Here is a 20,954-nt window from a genome sequence, read left to right as displayed (position 1 = left end):
GTTGACATGTTCTAATTTAGTGCACAATTACGTAAGTTGATAGTGAATGAATTGATCTAGTTAGCATTGTGGCAGTGAATAGATGAATCATCCAACTTGTTGTGTCAAGGGGTAATTTCCATCTAAATGAAGGCAGAAGTTGCACTTCACCAACGAAGACGCCTGGTTTCTCTGCATTTTGTTGAAAAAGACTGAATCCATCCTGCTTGTTAATTAAGAGATCACTTACTTTTATCCTTTCACCTTAAAGACAGAGACTGACATACAGGAAAGCTCAGTGCCAATAAAGCTGTGCGCGTGCACACACACACACACACACACACACACACACACACACACACACATACACAGTTCAGTCGGATCACGGAGAGACTATTAAATGGCAGACGTGTCTAATGAAAACCTGAGAATGTCGATCAAACCCAAAGGACAAAAGGATCATGATCCAGTGGTGGAAAATGTGCTATTTCTATTTTATAGAAAGAAAGAAAAAACCTTCATTAGAAATGAAACTCTACTCTGTTATTAAGTCAGTACTGTTAAAGGCATCAGCTAAATGCCTAAAAATGAACACTGTTAGATGTAACTCTCCCATATAAATGCAGAGGTAACGTGCATATTTATTGGATTTAAAATATTTATGAAATATATGAACATAACATATGTAATGCAAGAAAAATATTTTTCATAAAATATATTTAAAATATAATAAAAAAAAACTCTTGTAACTCTTATATCAGCTTATATTTTAAGACAATGCAAGCCTGTTATATGCTTATTTTCTCAACATGTTATGTAAATAGTAATAACATAAATATCAATGCATGTTTATATTGTACATATACACTGATTCAGAGCCTCTCACTGTTATATATATGTCGGTACCATATGTGCATGAGATAAATTAGAAATGTATATGGAAAACATATCTATCATAGATATATGCATTTTAATATGGTCACAACATCTTATACCAGATAAAAACTCATTATTGAGATATTTTATAATACATGCACATATACAAAGTTTGGGTATATTATTTCATATTTCATGTAATTTTAAACTTCTATCATCACAGATATGTATTTAAGTATATGTGAAAGTAATGATGACTGTATCCTGTATATGGCAGCATCACTACTTCATGTGGGAACATACTATGTTGTCTATTACTTCTCTGAACAGAACTCAACCTGTAACAAGCAGGAAGGACTTTCAACTTGTACTTTGTGCGTCACTCTCTCCCGTCAGGTATTTCAAGCAGATTGCGAAGTCAGTGCGATCCAACGGATCTGCTTCATCAGGCTCCTCCGAGGAGAACGCTGATGACTTCCTCGGGTGCATCAACATCCCTCTGAATGTGAGTGTTCAAAGGGGAAAATGTTCAAAACAAAAAGTCTATCTCCAGTCAAAGGTGCCAAGCTGTTGCGACAAATGAAACACAAGCACAGGTAGACTGAGTCATTTCCCCAGAGGTAGATACAGTCATCAGGCTGCTTTCCACCCAACAGGAGATCCCCGTCGCCGGATACGACACCTGGTTCAAGCTGGAACCTCGATCCAGTGCGTCCAAAGTTCAGGGAGAGTGTCACCTTATACTGAAGCTCTTCACCAACCAGGTGTGTGCAACAGTGGTTCACTGGACGTCTTTAGAGTAGATGGTTAGTTAAGAATTTCATTTTAATTAACATTTCATGTTTTTTTTTTCCTGTAGAGGGATGCAACTTTGTCCAGGAGGGACTCAAATGTCTCCATCCACAAGAAACTGCTGAGTCAGATTGTGGAGTATGAGCACGCTCATGTTAAAGTGAGTCTCCCACTTATTATTCATCTTTACAATTAAGATATTTATGTGTGATTCTTGTGATTATCATTTAATCATTTAATCCTCTTAATGCAACTAAAACTAAATTGTAAACTTCTTGATTTATATCCTCAGTAGCCATTGCTGTACTAAGCTAGCTCCTTTGTTGCACCAGAGTCTGTTTTGTGTTGCAGTCAGTATGACTCAAGTGTTTGAAGGACAGAGAAATCATTTCATATGTCAGCAGCCACACAGATGCCAGGCTTTTGTGGGTAAAATCATGTAGGTATATAGTCAGTATATTCTGATCTGACCCCTGTAAACAATTTTGTTGATCATAGGTTTACACAGTAGATAGGTACATACTGTACTGCAGTTTAGAGTAATCGTCCACAACATTAAATCAGGTAAAGTGGTTTTATTGTTTTGGCTGATTGGTTTATATCTTTTTTCAAGGGTTCATTTTAAAACATAAGTAATCCAGTGTGAAATTTAATTTGTAGTTTCAATTATTTTCCACAGCTTTACAGCTTGATTCTGTCATAAAACAAAAAAAAAAAAGATAATGCAACACAACACTAGAACCACTCACCTGTTTTAATGTTGTCATGGCTGATTGGATGAACAGCTTCCTCCGTCTAAGTGGGGTTGTAATTCTTCCACTTGTAACTGTAGAGAGAGCCGTACAACTGGAACGGGCAGGTTAGTCCTCCAGCGTGGACGGTGCTAACTCACCATGCTGTGCAAACCGATCTCTCACCTCTGCAACAAGCCATTATGTGAGTACTAATGTGGGAGTGAAAAATGGATCAAATCAAACGTGAAAGCTTTAGGCGTCAGGTAAAAAAAAGGTGTGTGTTGCTGTTTTTTTTGTTGGTTTGTTTGGTTTTGACAGTCGCTGGCAGTGCTACAGCAGCCACCATCGGATCCAGCGGATGTGCTACTCCCTGCTGCTGCGCCTCCTGAGGACCATCGATGCAGAGTGGGACCCTCCGGCTGTGAGGGGAGACCTGGTAAGTTCTCCGCCGTTTTCCTGTCCCCCCCACACCCAAGTAGGGAAAGAAACTTTTTCATCATCTGGAAACAGTCACCTCATTAGCTCAGCTCCTCACTGACATTCATCAAGGTTTTTGGTTCAGCCAAAAATGTCTCACAGCCGGTGTACTTGAAGCTATAACCGAGGGCCCTTCCTGTGTCCAGGAGAGGCAGCTGTCAGACAGCTTCAGGCTGTACACAGAGCACTGCCTGTGCCTGATGAAGAACATGCGTCAGGTTTTCCCCTGCACCAGCGCCGCCGCCATTACACGCTACGAGCTCATGCTGAGGTAAAGTTCACACTGCCATCGCATCACGTCACGCTCGACCTCTGACCCCAACAGACACAGAGAGACTACAACCAGTCGGCCCCACTCTGTGGAGGAAGCAGCGTCGGGCTCTTCACTCTAACAGCAGAATCTTAATCATTCCTCATTACTCATATCAAAAGATAATAAACATCTCTGTTGGCTACAGATTTGGCTGAAACGTAGGAGTAATTGTCCAACATACTGTGATCATAAGCAACAACATACTGTACATATTTTTACCATTTAGCATCTAATATTCTCTGTTATACTATTCTTCCATTCCTCCAATAAAACTTACTAAATCCTGTCTCACAGGCTGGAATTGAGGCCGTGAAAGTCTTTCAGGATATCACCAAATTCATAAGCATTCATCCTTTAAAGGACATGAATATCCCCAGTGAATTTCATGGAAATCCATGCATCTCTTTTCTGGACACATTGTCGACAACAATGCGTCGGCCAAGGGACTTTTTTTTTAAACCAGGAAGCTCAGGTGTCCATGAAATCATGATAAACTGTCTGTGGAAAGTTTGATGTGACCATTTGGTTGGTATTTGTAGAGATATCCGGCTCTGGATCAAAGGCTTTAACTGAACCAAAGTTGTTCCATTTAAAAATGCAGTGAAAAGCAGCATATTTGTGAGTCTGTTTCACACCAATGCCCACCAGTGAAAAAACAGCTAATTATTAAAAGTCCATGTTGCGGTGTCGCACTAATTTGGAGGCTGCTTTTTTAATTTTTTTTTTTATAGAAACTTCCCCCATAAAGAAATCTGGCTCTGGCCAGTGATCAACACCTCGAGGGAGATTTTCTACATTTCTCACACACACACACACACACAGTGACTCACCTACAGTAACAGTTAAAGTTAAATCTCTCTGGCTCTGCATAGATAGTCCAGGATCCTGCGTACAATTAAAGTGGACAGAATGTAAAGAACAGTATGTGAATGTGAGAGCTGCATTTATGGTGTTGTAACTGGTTCTCTTCCTGTGTGTGCACACCAGGGGGATTGGCTACATGCAAAACATGCGGGCGTTTAAGACTGTATGTCCTCTTCGAAATGAACTGCATTTGGACATCACTACTGCTGTCAAGGTAACAATGAAAGGACAATTAGAAAGTGCTTTTATTCTTACAGTAAGTACAGTTAATTAAAGGTGTCCTGTTGAGCTGCAGATCCCTGTATACTTAGCATAGCATAAAATCAACACACACCCACACGCACACACATGTACAGTACATTGGTCTGATATGACACAGAGTCTCTGTATAGAGAGCAGCTGTTGTTTTTTTAAAAATAGCAAAGAACCGAGAAAAGAGGAAAACACACACAAACACACACTGTTTTACATGTTGCACTAAAGAAGATGTAACACATGTAAATTTCAAACGGAGACAAAAGTACAATTATTTTTATAGATAAAACTATTAAGGTTACACTTTATAATAGGGACACACTATTAAGCATTAGTTAAGCATTAATAAATACACTGAATTCTTCATTTATAACGCATGAATACTCATTAGTATGTAGTTAATAAATACAGTTAGTGCTTATCAATGATGAGTAAAACATTTTTAAGTGTGTTTATAAACTGCATACTAATGAGTATTCATGTGTTATAAATGATGAATAACTAATGCTTAATAGTGTGTACTTATCATAAAGAGTTACCACTATTAATTTGGTACCATTTGGTTCTTTAACACTCAACAAGCCTGGGTGCTCCTATTTTTCTTAGAGTCGTGATTTGCATATGTACTTTATTTCTTTTATTTATAAAACCCATATTGTGGAGCAGACACAGTATATTACTCCCATGCTAGTTTATATTACACTGGGTCTAAATGTCCCATTGAAGAGCTGCTGTTGGCTTCTTTGCACCATCTACCTGAAAGCTTTAACATGTTGTTGATTGTTGATCATTTTAAATCCATTATCTCTGACCTCCTCTCTTCTAATTGATTTTGTTAGATTATTTTTTAATTGTAGGCCTATTTATATTTGTGATTGTTCTTTATATCTTCTATGTTTATTATCTAGTGTCTGCTTGTTGTTATTGTAAATGAGGACATGTACTCGTAGTCCCTGAGGATGCATGCATACAGTACATAATTAACCCTTTCACTCTCTTTAATCTGTGTAATTATTCCAACAGAAAGGATCAGCAGAGTGGTATGAGAGCTTAATTGCACGATACAAACCAGAGGAGGGGGTGAGTTTATACTAATAAGTCCCACTGATAAAAAAAAACATCACCTCTGCGCCTTGAGGAGGGAGGGATGATCGTGATGAATCTCATTGTGTATGGACACTGTAGAGTCTGGAGGAGCAGCTGAAGAAGCTGGTGCAGGTGGTGGATGCTGTGTGTGCAGACGTGCAAACGGGCCAGAACATCTACAACAAACTCTTCTACAGGTGAAAATCAATAGTGCAACACATGCGCCGCATCTTAAAGAGGAAATGATTGCAAAACAGTGTCGAAATGTTCTGCCACCTGCCACAGACACATTGATCTGCACTGATTCTACTTCATCCTTTGTGTTCGTTCTGACAGTGCGGTGAAAGTTGATTTCTTCAGCATATCCTACAGGCAGCTGGAGAAGCAGGTATGTCATTAAAAGCCTCCTTAAGGGGGTGTTACAAAGTCTTCTTTGAGCCTTGCTGTGTTTTTGTCGTTAACTCCGACACTCTCTGAGTCGATTCCCTGCGTCCTTCAGGTAGCTGATGATGTGAACGTGGCGATGGAGCGGGTGTGCGGGACTCTGGAGCAGGAGAGCTCCAGGCTGACTCAGACAATGGGAGAGACCATCTTTGAGCTCTTCATGTCCTTGAAAATCCTCAAAGGCTTTCGAGAGTTTCTCCCACTCAAGTTGGTTATCAGTCCTATTCACATGGCAGCGTCACAAGTGTCTGACTGCTGGATGTTTGTTTGAAATGTCAGCAAGAAGATGAGAATTTCAACCTTTTCCTTCAGTTTTTTTTCATTGTGCATCAAATGTGCTCTCTTCTAACAGGGATGCCAAAATGTTGGCTTTGACGGGCTTTCATAACTGGTTCAAGTCCGCCATTCATAAGTGGCTGCAGATCGTTCATGACAGGTCCTGTGACCGGATCCGTAAAGCAGTGGAGACGGACAAGGTGAGAGGTGTCTGCCTTTGAGATGCTAGTGAAAGTGAAAATAATGGAGGTTGGTTATTTTGAAGGCAGGTTTGGAATTATATTTATCATTTTTATTTTTACACATTTGAAAATCTTCCATAGAAAGAATAAAACAGCCTCTGTAGATGTGTTTACACCTACTATAACTACAACCTATGATTATATATGATAACTGTACTGTGAAATTATATGATATGATTAAAAAAATGATTTGTTTATACTCATACATTGTCTTTCTAGTTGATTTTGATTGATTTTTGCTTATAATTTTTAGTTTTATCCATAGTAGTATTAGGAGGTATCAAATACTTGTAAAAAGCGCAGCAGATGTTTACTTCCATGTCACAGTCTTAAGTAACATGTTGCCTGTTTGCTTCGTGTGTGTCGTGAGCAGCTGGAGCCGCTGCATCAGGCCAAACACAGCTCCTCGGCGGTGGAAGTGACAACGTGCTTCAGCCAGGTACGCGAGATCTGGCTCCAGCTGGCCTGGCCAGACTCTGCGGGGGCCTTCATCTTTGTCACCCGTTTGACGGACGTGAGTGCCACTTTCAGCAACAACACTTACTCACGCACATCCTCCTGCATTTCCTGCATCCTGCAAACACACGAACAAGATTCACAAATAATTTGGATTAATGGGAGATGTCAGTGCCATTTGACACCAAGAATTTATTATTATTATTATTATAACCTTTATTTAACCAGGTTTGTCCCTCTTTTGCAAGAGAGACCTGACCAAGAATGGCAGCACATAAAGTTTACACATAGTCACATTAATCATAGACAAAAAAAAAAAACAAGAAACAAATAGAATACAAAAAACAATAGATTTTTTCAAGATTAGTTAAAATAATTTAAAAGATTAGTCTAAAAATTAAACATTTACACTCCTGAAGTCTGGATGTAATGGAATTTACCAAGAATTTCCCCTGTGATCGTAGAATTTCTGCAGCGAGGCCGTGTGCTACTCGGAGATGATAACGCGCAAGATTGAGAGGAACCAGCTGGGCCGAGACCACAAGAGCTTCACAGTGCAGGTAACGCCTGTAGCCAGACAGGACCGGGGGAGGGCGTGCAGTGACGTGGGAGGTAAATGTCAGCAAGTGTTCTCCCTGGCAACACAAAGGGCTCAACGGGAGAGAAGATAATGTTTACAATCCTAAAAAAAGCTGCTGCCTCTAGTCACACCCCGTCCCTCCACCTCTCTGTAGCCCTGCTTCTTCTCCTTGTTTGTTTCTCCACCTCCACCCTCTGTTTCTCCTCTTGGGGTTCCTCCTCGCCTTCCTGCTATAGCTCTGCATCGCCCTGAACAACACAGAGCACGTACGCGTTTTCCTGAGTCGCCTGCCGCACGACCTGGACTGGCAAGGCGTGGAGCGGGCCATGGAGGAGTCGTGCGGGGCGGAGGGGAGGGAGCAGGTCTACAAGGCTCTCAACGGGCAGCTCTTCAACATGGACCTGGACCTGCAGAGGGAAGCGAAACGTCTCATCGCCCTGCTCACAGACAAGGTGAACACCTGCAGTCTGGCTGCAGCTGAGCAAATGATGCCTTCAGGGACACATGTACAGTTTTTAACATTATACATTCAGATTCAGATTCAGACAACTTTATTTATCCCTGAGGGGCAATTCGGTTCAGCAGACTCAGTTTTGTTAAAAGACAGACAAAAGGAAGAAGAGGGAGACAAACAAATCCATGTCGGGCAATCAGTACTGTATGTGGCACAGACTCTCACAGCACATCAATAAATAAATAACACAGTGATACACGGCACAGTAAATAAATAGCAACAGTAATCACAATAAATATAAAGTGCTTCTTCATTTCACATACTACCATCAAGGTTTAACAACCTGATGGCAGAGGGAATGAAGGATTTCGCCCGACGATTGGTCCTGACATCACTGAATGCAAGACTATGGTTTTTCTCCAACCCATAGCCATATATTCAATTTTATTAAATATAAGATTCTGCATTAAAGGGCATTTCCAGTCGTAATCAATGTTTTCCTCAGATATCAGGTCACCTGTGATCAGTTCATTTCATACCATTCATACTCCCAACTGCAGCGTGTGGACGTTTATATTCGTTTTTGTTCAAGAATCTATCATTTTTTCAATGTTCATTAATGGGCTCCGGACTAATTTTAAAATTGTTCTGTGGTCACAAGTAACTTCCTTTTCACCATCATTTAAATGACCCAGAAAGGAACAATGCGGAAGCCGCAGTTTAATTTAATTGTAAAGCAAATTTTAAAATTTAAATGATGGTTAAAAGGACGTTACTTGCGACCACAGAACAATTTTTAAAATTAGTCGTGAGTCCATTAATGAACACTGAAAAAACGATAGATTCTTGAACAAAAACAAATATAAACGTCCACACGCTGCAGTTGGGAGAATGAATGGTATGAAATGAACTGAACATTGATTACGACTGGATATGCCCTTTAATATTAATAAAACACTCAAGACACTCATGAATTTCTATGATGCACCTAATTTGGTGATAGTAGCTTTCAGTCATATATAGCCCAGTTCTTTTTTTATATATTCCATTGTAATACTCTGTATCTGTGCCTACTGGTGTATATGTATATTATGTATGCACATGTGTGAGAGAGTCTGTCTGTGCAGATGCTGCCTGAGCTGAAGAGATACATCCAGCACATCAGCCTCTCCCCAGACTCCATTAACAACGACGACGTAAGCTGTTCTCTGCAGCAGTAACACTTTGTAACAGAGGCGTTTGCAGCTGGAGCAACATGTGTAAGAGTGTGTTAATGTGACATCCTTCCAGGCTGTGGCTCCTCTCATGAAGTACTTACAGGAAACCATGGTCATCCTCACCGAGAACCTGGTAAAGGAGAACCTGACTAGGTAATAACTTTTGCTTCCAGCTCCTCACAGTCGATGTCACTTCATTTATTTTTTATTTTTGGCTTAATAGAGACGGTGCACTTTAATTAACGTAACAGTTTTTAATTATAATTTTGACACATTCTTAATAAGTGCTCATTTCCACCTGGGGAGCCTGTGCAGCTCATGATAAACGTTCAGTGCAAAATCATTCAGTCGTGAAAAAAAAAAAAAAAATGTACACACACATCATTACATATGTAAATCAAACTGGAAATGGAAGTGGAAATTTCTGATTCTTCCAATGACGACATAAAAAAATTCACTTAAATGTATCTGTATATGTAAATTACTTGATAAGCCATTTGCATTCACTTTAAACGCTGCATCATCATCAGTATATATTTGATTGGAGGAAAGACAATGTACTTAAGAGTCGCTTTTGTTTGACTCCACCACTCATCAATCAATCCATCAATTCAATCAATCCTCATTGTTTGCTCTTCTTCGTGCATTTGAAAGTGTTTGGATGAAAAGTGTGACAGCTCAGCAAAAAAGACAAAAAAAAAAAACAATGAGTATGAATGGGAGCTCCGCAACAATGATAACACCCCATAGACAAGTTATCATTATTCAGCTATTATCTGTGAAAACATACACGAGGCTGAGTGAGGGTGCAGGGGTGTAATTGGACGTGCTGGTAAACACAAATGTGTGGGTGTCTCATTGTGTCTGCTGCCTTGTAGAGCTCTCCAAAGCATGTGGGAGCTTCTGCTGCGGATGATCCTGGACTCGGTCACAGAAAACAGAGGCGTTCAGGTGGAGTTTTACAACCGCTTCCAGTACACAGTGGAGGTCAGCGCTTTGTGAATTTTTATCTACAGTACAATACTCTTTTTGTTGCCGTTTGCCATCTCCAGCTTTGACAAATGTCCTTCTGTAGAGAAAAAAAAAAAAAAAAAAAGACAACATGTGTCATCTCTGTAAAGATTATCACCGCCGACGTTATCGTCAGCCTTTAATTAGCTCTGTATGCTTGCTGTCGTGCAATCATTAGCATATATCAGATATTTATAAAGTCACTAGGTGGGGGTTCGGTGCCAAAGTGAGGCCGCTCATGAATGGTAATGTGGGAGCTGCTGTATATTCCATTGCCAATTTAACCAGCTGGGAGAAGACGTGACAGATTTGCATGAGAAGTCGTGGCATGGGCTTTTGGAGTTTGGCAGACAGGTCGCATGCTGTTTGTGTGAACAACATGTCTGTCTCCTATGCAGAGACTTTATTTCCGTCAAATACAGTGGTTGTTTGTTTTTGTGCTTGAATGCTTCAGACCGTGCTGCAGTTCTTCCATGCGAGGGGTGAGGGTCTTTCCCTGGAAGACATGAAGAGTGGGGACTACAAGGTAGGAACCTCATGCAATCTATCAGCCTTTTTGAGTGGGTGAAAGGTCAGATTGATGTCCTCCTACCCACTGTGTCGTTTATCTCTTCCCCCCCTTTTCCTGGCTGTTTTCGTGCTGCTTCAGGCCCTGGATGAGGAGCTCAGGCTGAATAAGTGTTCCTCCTTTGAGCTGATTGAACAGTACTATCTGGAGAAGATTTCCCATCAGGTGCGTTTCAACCTACTGCGCTGTTGACCTCGTTTCAGCCCTCGAGTGGACAGAGATGTATTGATTAGGACAGCCAGCTCAACACTCTGTCTTCTGTTGTTTCACCCCTGATTGGAAAATGTGTCTTCTCTCAGACCCTTGAAAAAACAGGATGCTTTCACTTGATGTAACATATGGATGGATAAAAAAAAAAAAAAAGCTTACCTATACTTGATGTTGCAGAAAACACTCAAACATACCCGTTTTGGTCGAATCAGTGTGAAATGCTACTACGACGCTCCGGAGCAGAGGCTGACGGTGGAGATTCTGCACGCTGCAGACATTATTGCACTGGATGCCAATGGTAAAACAGTGATAAAAGCATGAGTCAAATGCAGGTTGATCTTTCCGAAGCTGACATAACCAGTCACTTCTCTGGTCTTCCTCAGGTCTCAGCGACCCGTTTGTCATAGTGGAGCTCTGTCCTCATCACCTCTTCCCAATGGCCAAGAGTCAACGCACACAAGTGAAGCTGAAGACGCTGCACCCAGTGTTTGATGAGCTCTTCTACTTGTGAGTGGGGATTTCTCCTGCCTTCCTCTTCCTGGTTTAGTCCAAGCAAACTAAGCTGGACTTCTTCCTCTTTTTCCTGTGTCTCTTGCAGCCACGTCAGTCCAGAGCAGTACAGACACAGGTTTGCCTGTTTGACCTTCACTGTGATGGACTACGACTGGCTTTCCACCAACGACTTCGCCGGTGAAGCCGTGGCTCCTCTCAGCGACTTCTGCTGGCCGGGGAGACCGAACGCCTCAGCGGCCGGCAAGAGTGTCCAGCCAATCATTCTGCACCTGTCTCGCAGTAAACCCAGTGGTACATATACCTCCAGGCTTTATCAGTTTTTCCTCGTCCTCTTCTTCTTTTTTTTTTCCAGAAACGTAATATTGGCTTCTTTGGAGACCAGAGGCTGAAGGCCTGGGTTTCCAATTACTTTTCCAATACAACATGAAAAGCCATTCAATCTAGAGATATTTGTGTCAGGTGTGAGAACAACTCTCATCTGTTTGCTCTCCCCTCCAGAGAAGCCAATCATGAGGATGCTGGACGCTCGCATCGGAGACAGGGAGGCTCAGGAGTTTGTCCGCAGGCTGAAGGAGATTGAGAAGTCAATGGAGGAGGAGTAAGAAGCTGTCAGCGCTGCCTGTATCGGTGTTTTCTGACTACGTCTTGCAACATGTGCTTTTGTACTGGTACGATGTTTACAATATTTGATTTTTTTTTTTTTTTCCAATGTTAATGATTGTTCAGTAATTATACCAAAATGAAAAGAAAAAAAAAGGAAAACTGTGCAATTCATCGCTGTTTTCCATCTGGGAAATGAACATCCTGTCACTGTGCAACCCTATGCTGTCTCAGTTAAACTATATTTTAGAATTGAATGGATAGTTGATCCTAAATGTTACTAGTCTATATTTTTTGTAATGAGGTAATGTTATCTTTGTCGTATGATCTTTGATATGATAGATTTATCACTTCAGAACTATTTTGTGCAAGTAGCTTACATATCCACTAGCATCCAGTTCAAAATCTAAATCTATACCTCAGATATGTTCATTATAGTTGCAGGGGGAGTCAAACAGGTATCGAGACTTTTCACATTCCTCACAGACATTGCAGAGATAAAAACTATTTTAGGATGCAAAAGTCATGAGCTCACATTGACTTTCCAAATCGTATCGTCGCCCACCAACAAACAGCCAGGAATAAACGCAAGAAAATCATAGATGAGCAACACATAGCTTCAGGGCATTGCACTTTCTGAGACTGACTTGTTTTAAGGCCAGTCAGAGCGATCAGCAGCAGGGAGGCCTAACACTCCCCTGGGGCACAGCTTGGGTTCATTGGACTCTTCAGATTGCTCTCCACAAAGCTCATGATGGGTCAGTGAAGAGGCCAAAGGCGGTGCTGTGTTAGTGGTGGGGAGGACCAATTCCTTTAACTCAGTTCCTTCTCTCTGCGTGACGCCACCGAGTCAACACCTCTGCAGAAATGTGTGTGACGGCTCTCGTTTGTCCTACTAATTCAGCCTTAAATGATGTCAACAATTAATTAATGTGCAACAGAGGTGAAAAATAATATAATGAAATTAATTAGGCCTCATGAAAATATATATAATATAATATATATAAGATTTATTTGTTTTTCTGTGTCATTTTGAATAAGAATTATAACAAATTCATCAAATGATTTCAACAAATAGCAGTCAAATGACTACATATCATCATTTTGTCAACATGCTTATTGAAGTATGCCAACAACAGCCCAACTAAAGAGGCTGAACAGATTTGAATTTGAGATATTTTTTTTTATGGTTGCAGATGGATTTATTTATGAAGTTCAAATTAACAGTCAATTTGTGAAATGACTAATTTTGTTCCCAGCTTCTGCTCTGCTGCTAACGGGAACTATAAACAGGATCATTCATATTTTAATGGTTATGAGGTTACGCCAGGAGACACTGATGCCAGATAATTGAAAGGGGGAAAATACACCATGACATCCCCAAAGATAACACAGTGTGTGGCACTGTGGCTCACGTCCAGATGGTGGAGCTTCAAAAAACATTTATTCGGAGGAACCCGGCTAATTGCAGCTAATGAGCTCATGTAGTGTTCAGAAAGTTCTGGAAACAGCCATCCAGCATGGCACAGCCTTTGTTAATACGGCTTTCAATCGATGCAGGCTCATCACAGTCCAAATTTTTAGATGAGGTCTCAGTGTGGGGTTGAATCTCTTGAGTGAAAGAGAAAGGAAAGGCATAATGAACATTTGGAGTGGCACAATTATTCTTAAAGCCACAGCTCTCATTGGCCTTGCAGACCGGTTTTCTGAAGCTATGTTACAGGTTAGAAATGACTTACTCCTTCACTCCTACTTACCTATTATCAAGGGAATTCAGTGTACAGGACTACAGTGAGCTCATTGGTAAAAATGAAAAAGACGTTCACACTAGAGGTGTGTTTCATTACAACTCGGAAGTCAAGATTTTCCAGGTTCTCAGAAATTCGGAGGAACAATTTCACTGTTTATCAGCCACTTATCCTTGTTTTGTGGCCGTACCCACCCTTATTGTGCAATTTCCTCTACACATGTTGTCATGTAGCTTTCACACACAAACTCTGTGTTGTTATTGTTTAGCTATCAATGCTAACAATAACAATAGCTAACAAAAGGGTTGCTTTTCTGACTTGGAAGGAAAATGGAACAACCCAGTGTGAGCATGATGGTATGTTTTATTTATTGCAGCTGTGCACTCCTTTCCACAATACATTGTGGTGTAATAGAAATCCTCTATATTGTAAAGATAATTCTCACTATACCTTCAGACCGCACTACAGAACAGTAAACAGTGAATTCCCAGGAGTGCATAGGGAGGAGTGAGTGATTTCAGACACAGACCTGAAATTTAACATTTTGAATCTCTGGACTAACGAGCTGAATTTCAATCACCTGTGTCCGACCTCCTGAGCTGCACACAGGCCTCAGTAACGAGGTTAATATCAAACACCTGCCTTAGCTGTTAGAGAATAAAACCCTGTATTTCCTTGTGCCTGCATTCACTGACCATTAACCTGATGCGCTGAGCAGGAGGTTTGATTTAAGTTCCAGTCTTTAGCCCCTGGAGGAGCTTTAATCTTCTTTCAGGGAATCGGTTCAGTTAATCGACACCGTTAAAAGCAGGATTATTTCAGGCCATGTCCGTGAGAGTCAGAAGCCTGTTTTCAAAGTCACAGAAATCTTAAAGTCCAAACTGACCCTGACTGTTGTAAAATGTAGCCTAAAGTTTACAACTGGTAAACAACCCAACATACAAATCACATTTACGTGATGTTTCTGCCAACATTCACCAAACACACAGACACAGACAGATAGTAAGGTCTATGGGAGTGTCAATGGGTGTTTCCAGTTTAAATATTTAAGTTTTATTTTGAAAAGACACCTTACGAAGAAAACGAGAGAATCACAAAAAATTTTTAGTTATACATTTGTAGAGATTATAAAACCACTGTAGCAAATACTGAGAAGAAAAAAAAAAAACTTAGCACCAAAATCTTCACACCGACAGCATTTTGATAGTGATGTATCTTTACCGTAGCTGCTTGTGTAGTGCTTTGTCGTTAATACCCTGTGGAGTTGTGAGGATGAAGCACGCAAAAAACCATATATGCCTGGAGAGTGTGCTGCATTACAGGGATTGTTCAGGTGTTCGAGAAGCCTGCCTTACCTAAACTGGAGCGAAGGAGGAATCCTCTTAGTCCATCTGAACAGCCTTTATGTTTAGTATTGTTTTTAAAGATATTGAAGGCACTATTTGTTTGTTAGTATTGTTATTGAAAAATCACCATCCATCTGTTACCTCATATAAGTTACCATATGTAGTGTGATACATATATATAAAAAATAATAATAATCATCTTAATTTTTAGTGTTAAGGGGTTTTTTTTACCAAATATTCTGACCGATGTTTACAAAGGGAAAATGCAACCACACTTTGAGTGTTAACAATCATTATACAGACAAATAAAGTGAATATTATATAATAAAATCTACAATAGGTCACAATATGAAGTTAACTTTCATCTTTCTAACAGTGTGGGGGGTTAGATAATGTTTAACAGGGACACTTTTCAATGTCTTAGCAGATCCTGTATGTGAGGAAAACACACTGGCCCATTGCAAACACTTGTCTGTGTTCACAGTATTGTAGATGTCCATATGATGCCCATAGACAGGCAATCTGGTCAGTATCAGTTCAGTAGATTCATTTATTTTTGTGATTTTTCAAAATTAAAAGTATTTCAGTCTTCAAATGTTCAGTGAGTTGTATTATCACAGTATCTGGAATATCTTTAGTATCTTAAAAGGCCATAATGGGGGGGGGGATAGGTCAGAGGTCAAAGGTCTCATTTTATGTAGTTTGGGAAACATGGGAAAAGACATCAGACTGTGAATGAACAGAATAAATCATCCGAATTTAGATAGATGAATGTCTGTGCTGACATGGACATGTTTTATTGATATAGGAGTGTTGTATAACTGAGTATTTGGTTAGTGGTCTGCCGGCCAAATTTAAAGGCAACAGCTGGTGAAACGCATCTTCAAGAGGCAAAACACCTTCGATTTGTTATTGTACAAGTGAATATTTGTCCTTAAATTGTAAACGCCTGTGTTGCTGTTTATTGGATTATAACTTTGAGAGATGTCTATGACCTTGAATAAAGACTGTATGTAAATTTGAACTTGATACCTTCTTCAGTTTCACTGAATGGACAACAGAACGATAAACCACATCTGCAGGGGTATGTGATATAAAGAAATGGCGGAGGTTGACACTGACCTGTTTGCCCACACTTTATCTTCCCTGCAGTGTCATCATCCTCACGATCAATCGCCCCTCAGTCCTCTCTCTCCGTCTTTCCTCGACCTTTAATATCTCTCCTACCCTCTGCGGCAGCTACCTGGCGATCAAACACATCCTTGTAACACCACAGCAACCCTGGAGGAAAAGCATACACAAACATTGCCAAACAAGAGTGTTCATTATGTCCAGTGCGAGATCAGAGGACTCACCTTGACACAATCGCTTTACTGTCCAGGTTCCTCAAAGAGTTTCTTTGATGGAAGATTAGACAAGGATTTCTCATAGCTCGAGGACATGGAGGATCTGTTGAGTGCTTGCACTCTACTCTGTGCTAGTCGATACATTTTAAATTACAAGTCCAGTGATGACTGAAGGGTGTTGAATTGTGCGCTGGCTCAGGTGTGGAGAGGACCTTGTCATCTAATGCGGACATCATGCCCCCTAGTCAGCGCCTGCACACACTACATCCATCCATGCACCTGACAGCTAACTATACATTAATGTCTCTGTGCAGCTGGGAGCCTCATATATGGGCTAATAATACTCTCACTGGTTCCCTCTCATCTGTCCTGTAAAACACAAGCATGTGCACATCAGATGAAATCCATGTGTGTGTGTTTGTGTGTGTGTGAGAAGAGGCTCAACAGACAATTTTCAAATGGGATTTCTTATTTTAACCACTAGATGTCCTCGTGATTTTACAAATCCCTCCTTAAGCTCTCTGAGTTTTGCCGGTGTGGGTCTGTGTATGTGGTCCTCTCACTAGCACAGAGCAGGAAATGACAGCTCTGTCACCTTCAGATTCTCTTCCTAAGCTCATGGTCATCCTCCTCCTCCATCATAGGTGTCACTATGGTGAGGTGACCTTCTGTTGTTGACATGGTGCTCTAATGAAAACACACACATTTCAGTTACAGTTATTGCACCTTTTTAGACCAATAAATAATACGTTCGTTTCCATGCCATAAAGATAATCCATCATATATGGCTGAAAACAGGCAAAATTATAACTTACAAGTCTACACTTTGAGGTTTTGGTTTACAATAGTGAAAAAAGTGCATAGACCACCACCACTAAGCACTTGATAAGAATTACTATCAAACATATACTGAACTACACAATATACTACCTCCTATTGGTGTGCTAGCATTGAATATCATATTATTGGTGATGTAGCCTGATTATGCTAATTGCTAATTCTGATAGTATACACTGCACTGAATAAATGCAGTGGAATAATTAAGATTATTACTATAAGATTAGGATTCCTTTATTTGTCCCACAGTGGGGAAATATACATTTGTGCAGCGGCAAATAGCAACAGTAAAAAAGAGAAACAGAATAAGGCAAGAAGAAGATTATAAACATCACACAACAATAAGTTATTAAAAAATGAACTGTAGCGTACCATAAGTGACTGTGAGGTGGAAATACTCTATGAAAGTGCCTTAAATTTGTGCAGTGTGCAGTAGTTGGGCAAATAAAAAGTGGTGAATCTGTAGGTGGTTTAGCAGAGTGAGAGGTTACAGTGAGCTTTCCTTATCAGGTGTTCTCTCCAGCTCTGGCAGCGGGGGTCAGGGAGGGAGGTGGGCGCCTTCAGCTGGTGTTGATCCGCAGGAATGTTTGGCAGCGTCTCTGCATTGCTGCTGCTCCCTCGCTGGCTCTGGCAGATGCATTTAACAGCGCTGTGATCCGGCGGTGTCTTATCTCCCCTCAAACAACCCTAATCCTCCACACAGAAATGTTACACCGCACAGCCCGTCCCCTCCCACTGAAACAGCCCCCACGCAGACACTCCTTCAACTTTTTTCTTTTTTTCTATGTAAGATTTTAGATTACACACCTGCAGATTCCCTGACGTGGCGCTGCTTTGGCTTTCTAGTGAAGACTGACACCACATTTCATTCATGACACATCACCCTGTACTTTTCCAAGAAATGGAAGGGGTAGGGGGAGGTCATTAATTAAATCCAACCAAGACATTGCACGTATATACATACATGTGCATTAAGTTATATTATATGTCTTCAAAGAACTATGAGGGACTGGAATGGATGAATGCATCTGAAGCACGTCCAAAGAAATGTCCTTCTTTATGACTGGGACTGAAATATGATTCAATTTGACGTGGCACATTATAAATGTCTGCTGCTGCCAAGGCCGGAGAATCCTTCCAGCATAAAGGAAGGTATACCTCCTCTCAGGCTAAGGAGATAAACACCTGTTGTCTGCAGGTGCATCCCCAGCTTGTGGCGTCAGCATAACTAGCCACATCTGAAGCTTCATGGCCCTTTCCTCCCCCAGCAAATATGATGGGGGGCCACAGGGTGAAGAGAGGCCAACACAGCAAGTCCTTTGTGGTTTCAGGGGCCTCTGTTGGAGCGAGCAGAGATAATACTGGACGGCTTGCCCCTGAGGAATGCAAATGTGCCTGGACTCCGCTGAGCCTTTTAGCAAAACCCATCACAGGAATCATCCCTTCAGCTTCACACAGTCAGTGTGTCAACTGATCTCAGACTGCGTGGTCCAAAACCCGGCGTCGTCCACCATTGCAGACACACACGGGCTTCCATGCATGTTGGGATTAGTCCTTCAACGCAAACTCAAATCAGTGAGTGCTCCAGGGCTTTCCTGCAGACTTCGCTAACTCTACCCACAATTCATAGCGTGGTTAGAGTATTAAAAGGAATGACACAGGAACCCCAGACCCCCGTTGGAAAGATTTAGCACGAGCGAGTTCAGACCTGCACGTCCTTAGCTCAGAAGCGATCATTGCACATACAGTGCTTGTTCTTCCAACATTAACAGTTTCCAAATGTTTTCATAAGATTTGAGCCAACAACAACACGGTTGTGATAACATACTTAGTCTGAACAACAAACATACATATTTCACTGCACATAAAGTATCGGGCTCACCACAGAAATGTCATCCGCTCTGATCACTACAAAGTGCTGTCAAAAGCATCACACAGTCCTGTCTGTCTGGTGGAGTCTGGTCCTCATGAGTGTGCAATATGTCGTGCTTGCTGGTGGTGTCTGCGGGTTCAGAGCTTAGTTCAAAGGCTGACAAATGACAACCACTGAGGCAAATATGAAAGATTTATGTTATGCAGTGACATGGAGTCAGTTCTTCAAATGCCCCGTGGACCCTGAAACCGAGAGAAATGTCTATAAAAACTCCTCTGACCCATATTTTGATGTCAACAATGAATGAAATGAATGAGTCTGCGGCCTGGGTTCGAATCCAGACTCCTTTTGCCGCATTACATCTCTCTCCCCCCTCATTTCCTGCCATTCTCTACTGTCTGTCTTTAATGAAAAGCAGATATGTGGGGAACATAAAAAACAATGGATTGAATGTCTCTATATCATGTAAAATGACTCACTAGTATGACCTTGCTTCACGCTGCACATATTAAGTTTGGGGATGTTGCTTGTTGCCACACAATCCGATGCAACTTTTTTCACATAAACAAAACCTATCCTCTTTCTAATTTGATGGATGGATGGATGGATGGATGGATGGATGGATGGATGGATGGATGGATGGATGGATGGATGGATGGATGGATGGATGGATGCTCCTTTCATATCCAAACCAATTAAGTACAGTCCTTCCCTCCCAGCATTTCCTCCATCTTCATGTCCACGCTGTGGTTCCAATGTCTTCAGGGTGTGTGCACAGTAACTGCACTGTGTGAGCTATGAGGACTTCTATATAAGTAGTTATGACAGTTGTACAAAGCAGAAGATGTACTGTACAGTGAAATATAGTATATGCCCCAGCAAATGAAGAACAATAAGAGCTTTATAGACATATGATAACCCAAGAGATTGTCACATGAATAGCATCTGATCTCCTCCTGAACTGTATGTCCAACAACAGCCCAGAGGAAGTTCTTCACTTCCTTTAGAAACCATTTTGGAGAAATTGTTTATGAATGTACTCTCTTGCTGATTGACAAAGGCCGAGACATCAAAGAGGGAACGGTTCTACAAAAACAAACCTTGAAAAGTAGGGACAAGAGCAAAAAAAATGGGAGGCTACACACCCAACAACACCATGGTTTGATGTCAGAGAAGGATGTTCATTTTTGGGGCTTAAATGAAAACAGAACCATTTTCCTTCCTCACAGAGAGTTTCTGTGAAGAAGTCATTATCGTGGCACGCATGAATCCTCTGTTTATCCACTCCGTTGGGCAAGCACACCCACTGTGGTTCCCTTGGTTGGTATCAAACACGCACATCCACTACTGGTTATTTCTGCAGCAGCACAAACAGCTTCTATATTTCCTCAGCTCTATGTTCTCACTCACTCGTTGCCTTTATTTAGTGATGACACTGAATGAACCCTCAGAGTTTATTCTCCCTTTTGTAGTTTGGGTTCTTTGAGGGTTCTCACTCATCCAGGTCATTGCTGTCTGAGGAAGTTGAATCTAGGTCAACTGGACTTGCTTGTAGATCCTCGAAGAAGAAGAAAGCAATTCAGCTCTGGCTTCATAGTTTCTTCGTAATGTGTTAAATGTGCTAAAGGCGACGCTGCTTGTTCCTAACTTTTTACAACACATGGGGCCAACACAATCATGTGGCTCATGGTGAGAGTCTACTTTACATGCAATGCTTTCTGAGGCTGCAGATTTCCTTGGGCAAAACAGGAGGTTGTCACTTAAATTTAATGTGTAGCAGGCAACGCTTGGTCCAGAGAGAAGCTGTGAAAATCTAAATAGCTTTCCATAAAAGAGTGAGATTAAGACAGAGGAATT

The 20,954-nt window shown here is 41.1% G+C and overlaps 1 protein-coding gene across 1 annotated transcript in view; it reads left to right on the top strand.

Annotated features, from left to right (window-relative positions):
* Nucleotides 1-11,967, top strand: part of baiap3 (BAI1 associated protein 3) — a 37,195-nt gene extending 25,228 nt beyond the window's left edge. The window contains exons 11-34 of the mRNA XM_085783815.1: nucleotides 1,252-1,360; nucleotides 1,512-1,619; nucleotides 1,715-1,807; nucleotides 2,480-2,583; nucleotides 2,700-2,817; nucleotides 3,005-3,129; nucleotides 4,159-4,249; nucleotides 5,314-5,370; nucleotides 5,476-5,573; nucleotides 5,713-5,764; nucleotides 5,876-6,027; nucleotides 6,173-6,296; nucleotides 6,712-6,852; nucleotides 7,259-7,354; nucleotides 7,611-7,826; nucleotides 8,956-9,024; nucleotides 9,119-9,198; nucleotides 9,924-10,032; nucleotides 10,511-10,582; nucleotides 10,706-10,789; nucleotides 11,012-11,132; nucleotides 11,218-11,341; nucleotides 11,433-11,638; nucleotides 11,846-11,967. Of these exons, the coding sequence (XP_085639941.1) occupies nucleotides 1,252-1,360; nucleotides 1,512-1,619; nucleotides 1,715-1,807; nucleotides 2,480-2,583; nucleotides 2,700-2,817; nucleotides 3,005-3,129; nucleotides 4,159-4,249; nucleotides 5,314-5,370; nucleotides 5,476-5,573; nucleotides 5,713-5,764; nucleotides 5,876-6,027; nucleotides 6,173-6,296; nucleotides 6,712-6,852; nucleotides 7,259-7,354; nucleotides 7,611-7,826; nucleotides 8,956-9,024; nucleotides 9,119-9,198; nucleotides 9,924-10,032; nucleotides 10,511-10,582; nucleotides 10,706-10,789; nucleotides 11,012-11,132; nucleotides 11,218-11,341; nucleotides 11,433-11,638; nucleotides 11,846-11,949 (2,653 nt within the window). The 3' untranslated portion in view covers nucleotides 11,950-11,967. The remainder of the gene's footprint in view (nucleotides 1-1,251; nucleotides 1,361-1,511; nucleotides 1,620-1,714; nucleotides 1,808-2,479; nucleotides 2,584-2,699; nucleotides 2,818-3,004; nucleotides 3,130-4,158; nucleotides 4,250-5,313; nucleotides 5,371-5,475; nucleotides 5,574-5,712; nucleotides 5,765-5,875; nucleotides 6,028-6,172; nucleotides 6,297-6,711; nucleotides 6,853-7,258; nucleotides 7,355-7,610; nucleotides 7,827-8,955; nucleotides 9,025-9,118; nucleotides 9,199-9,923; nucleotides 10,033-10,510; nucleotides 10,583-10,705; nucleotides 10,790-11,011; nucleotides 11,133-11,217; nucleotides 11,342-11,432; nucleotides 11,639-11,845) is intronic.
* Nucleotides 11,968-20,954: the final 8,987 nt, after the last annotated feature.

The sequence above is a fragment of the Trachurus japonicus genome, chromosome 8, assembly GCF_045865225.1.
Source record: "Trachurus japonicus isolate A0001 chromosome 8, Traja_1.0".
NCBI classification, from domain to species: Eukaryota; Metazoa; Chordata; class Actinopteri; order Carangiformes; family Carangidae; genus Trachurus; species Trachurus japonicus.
The sequence above is the reverse complement of the archived record's forward strand: the minus strand, read 5'-3'. Positions and strand labels throughout refer to the sequence as shown.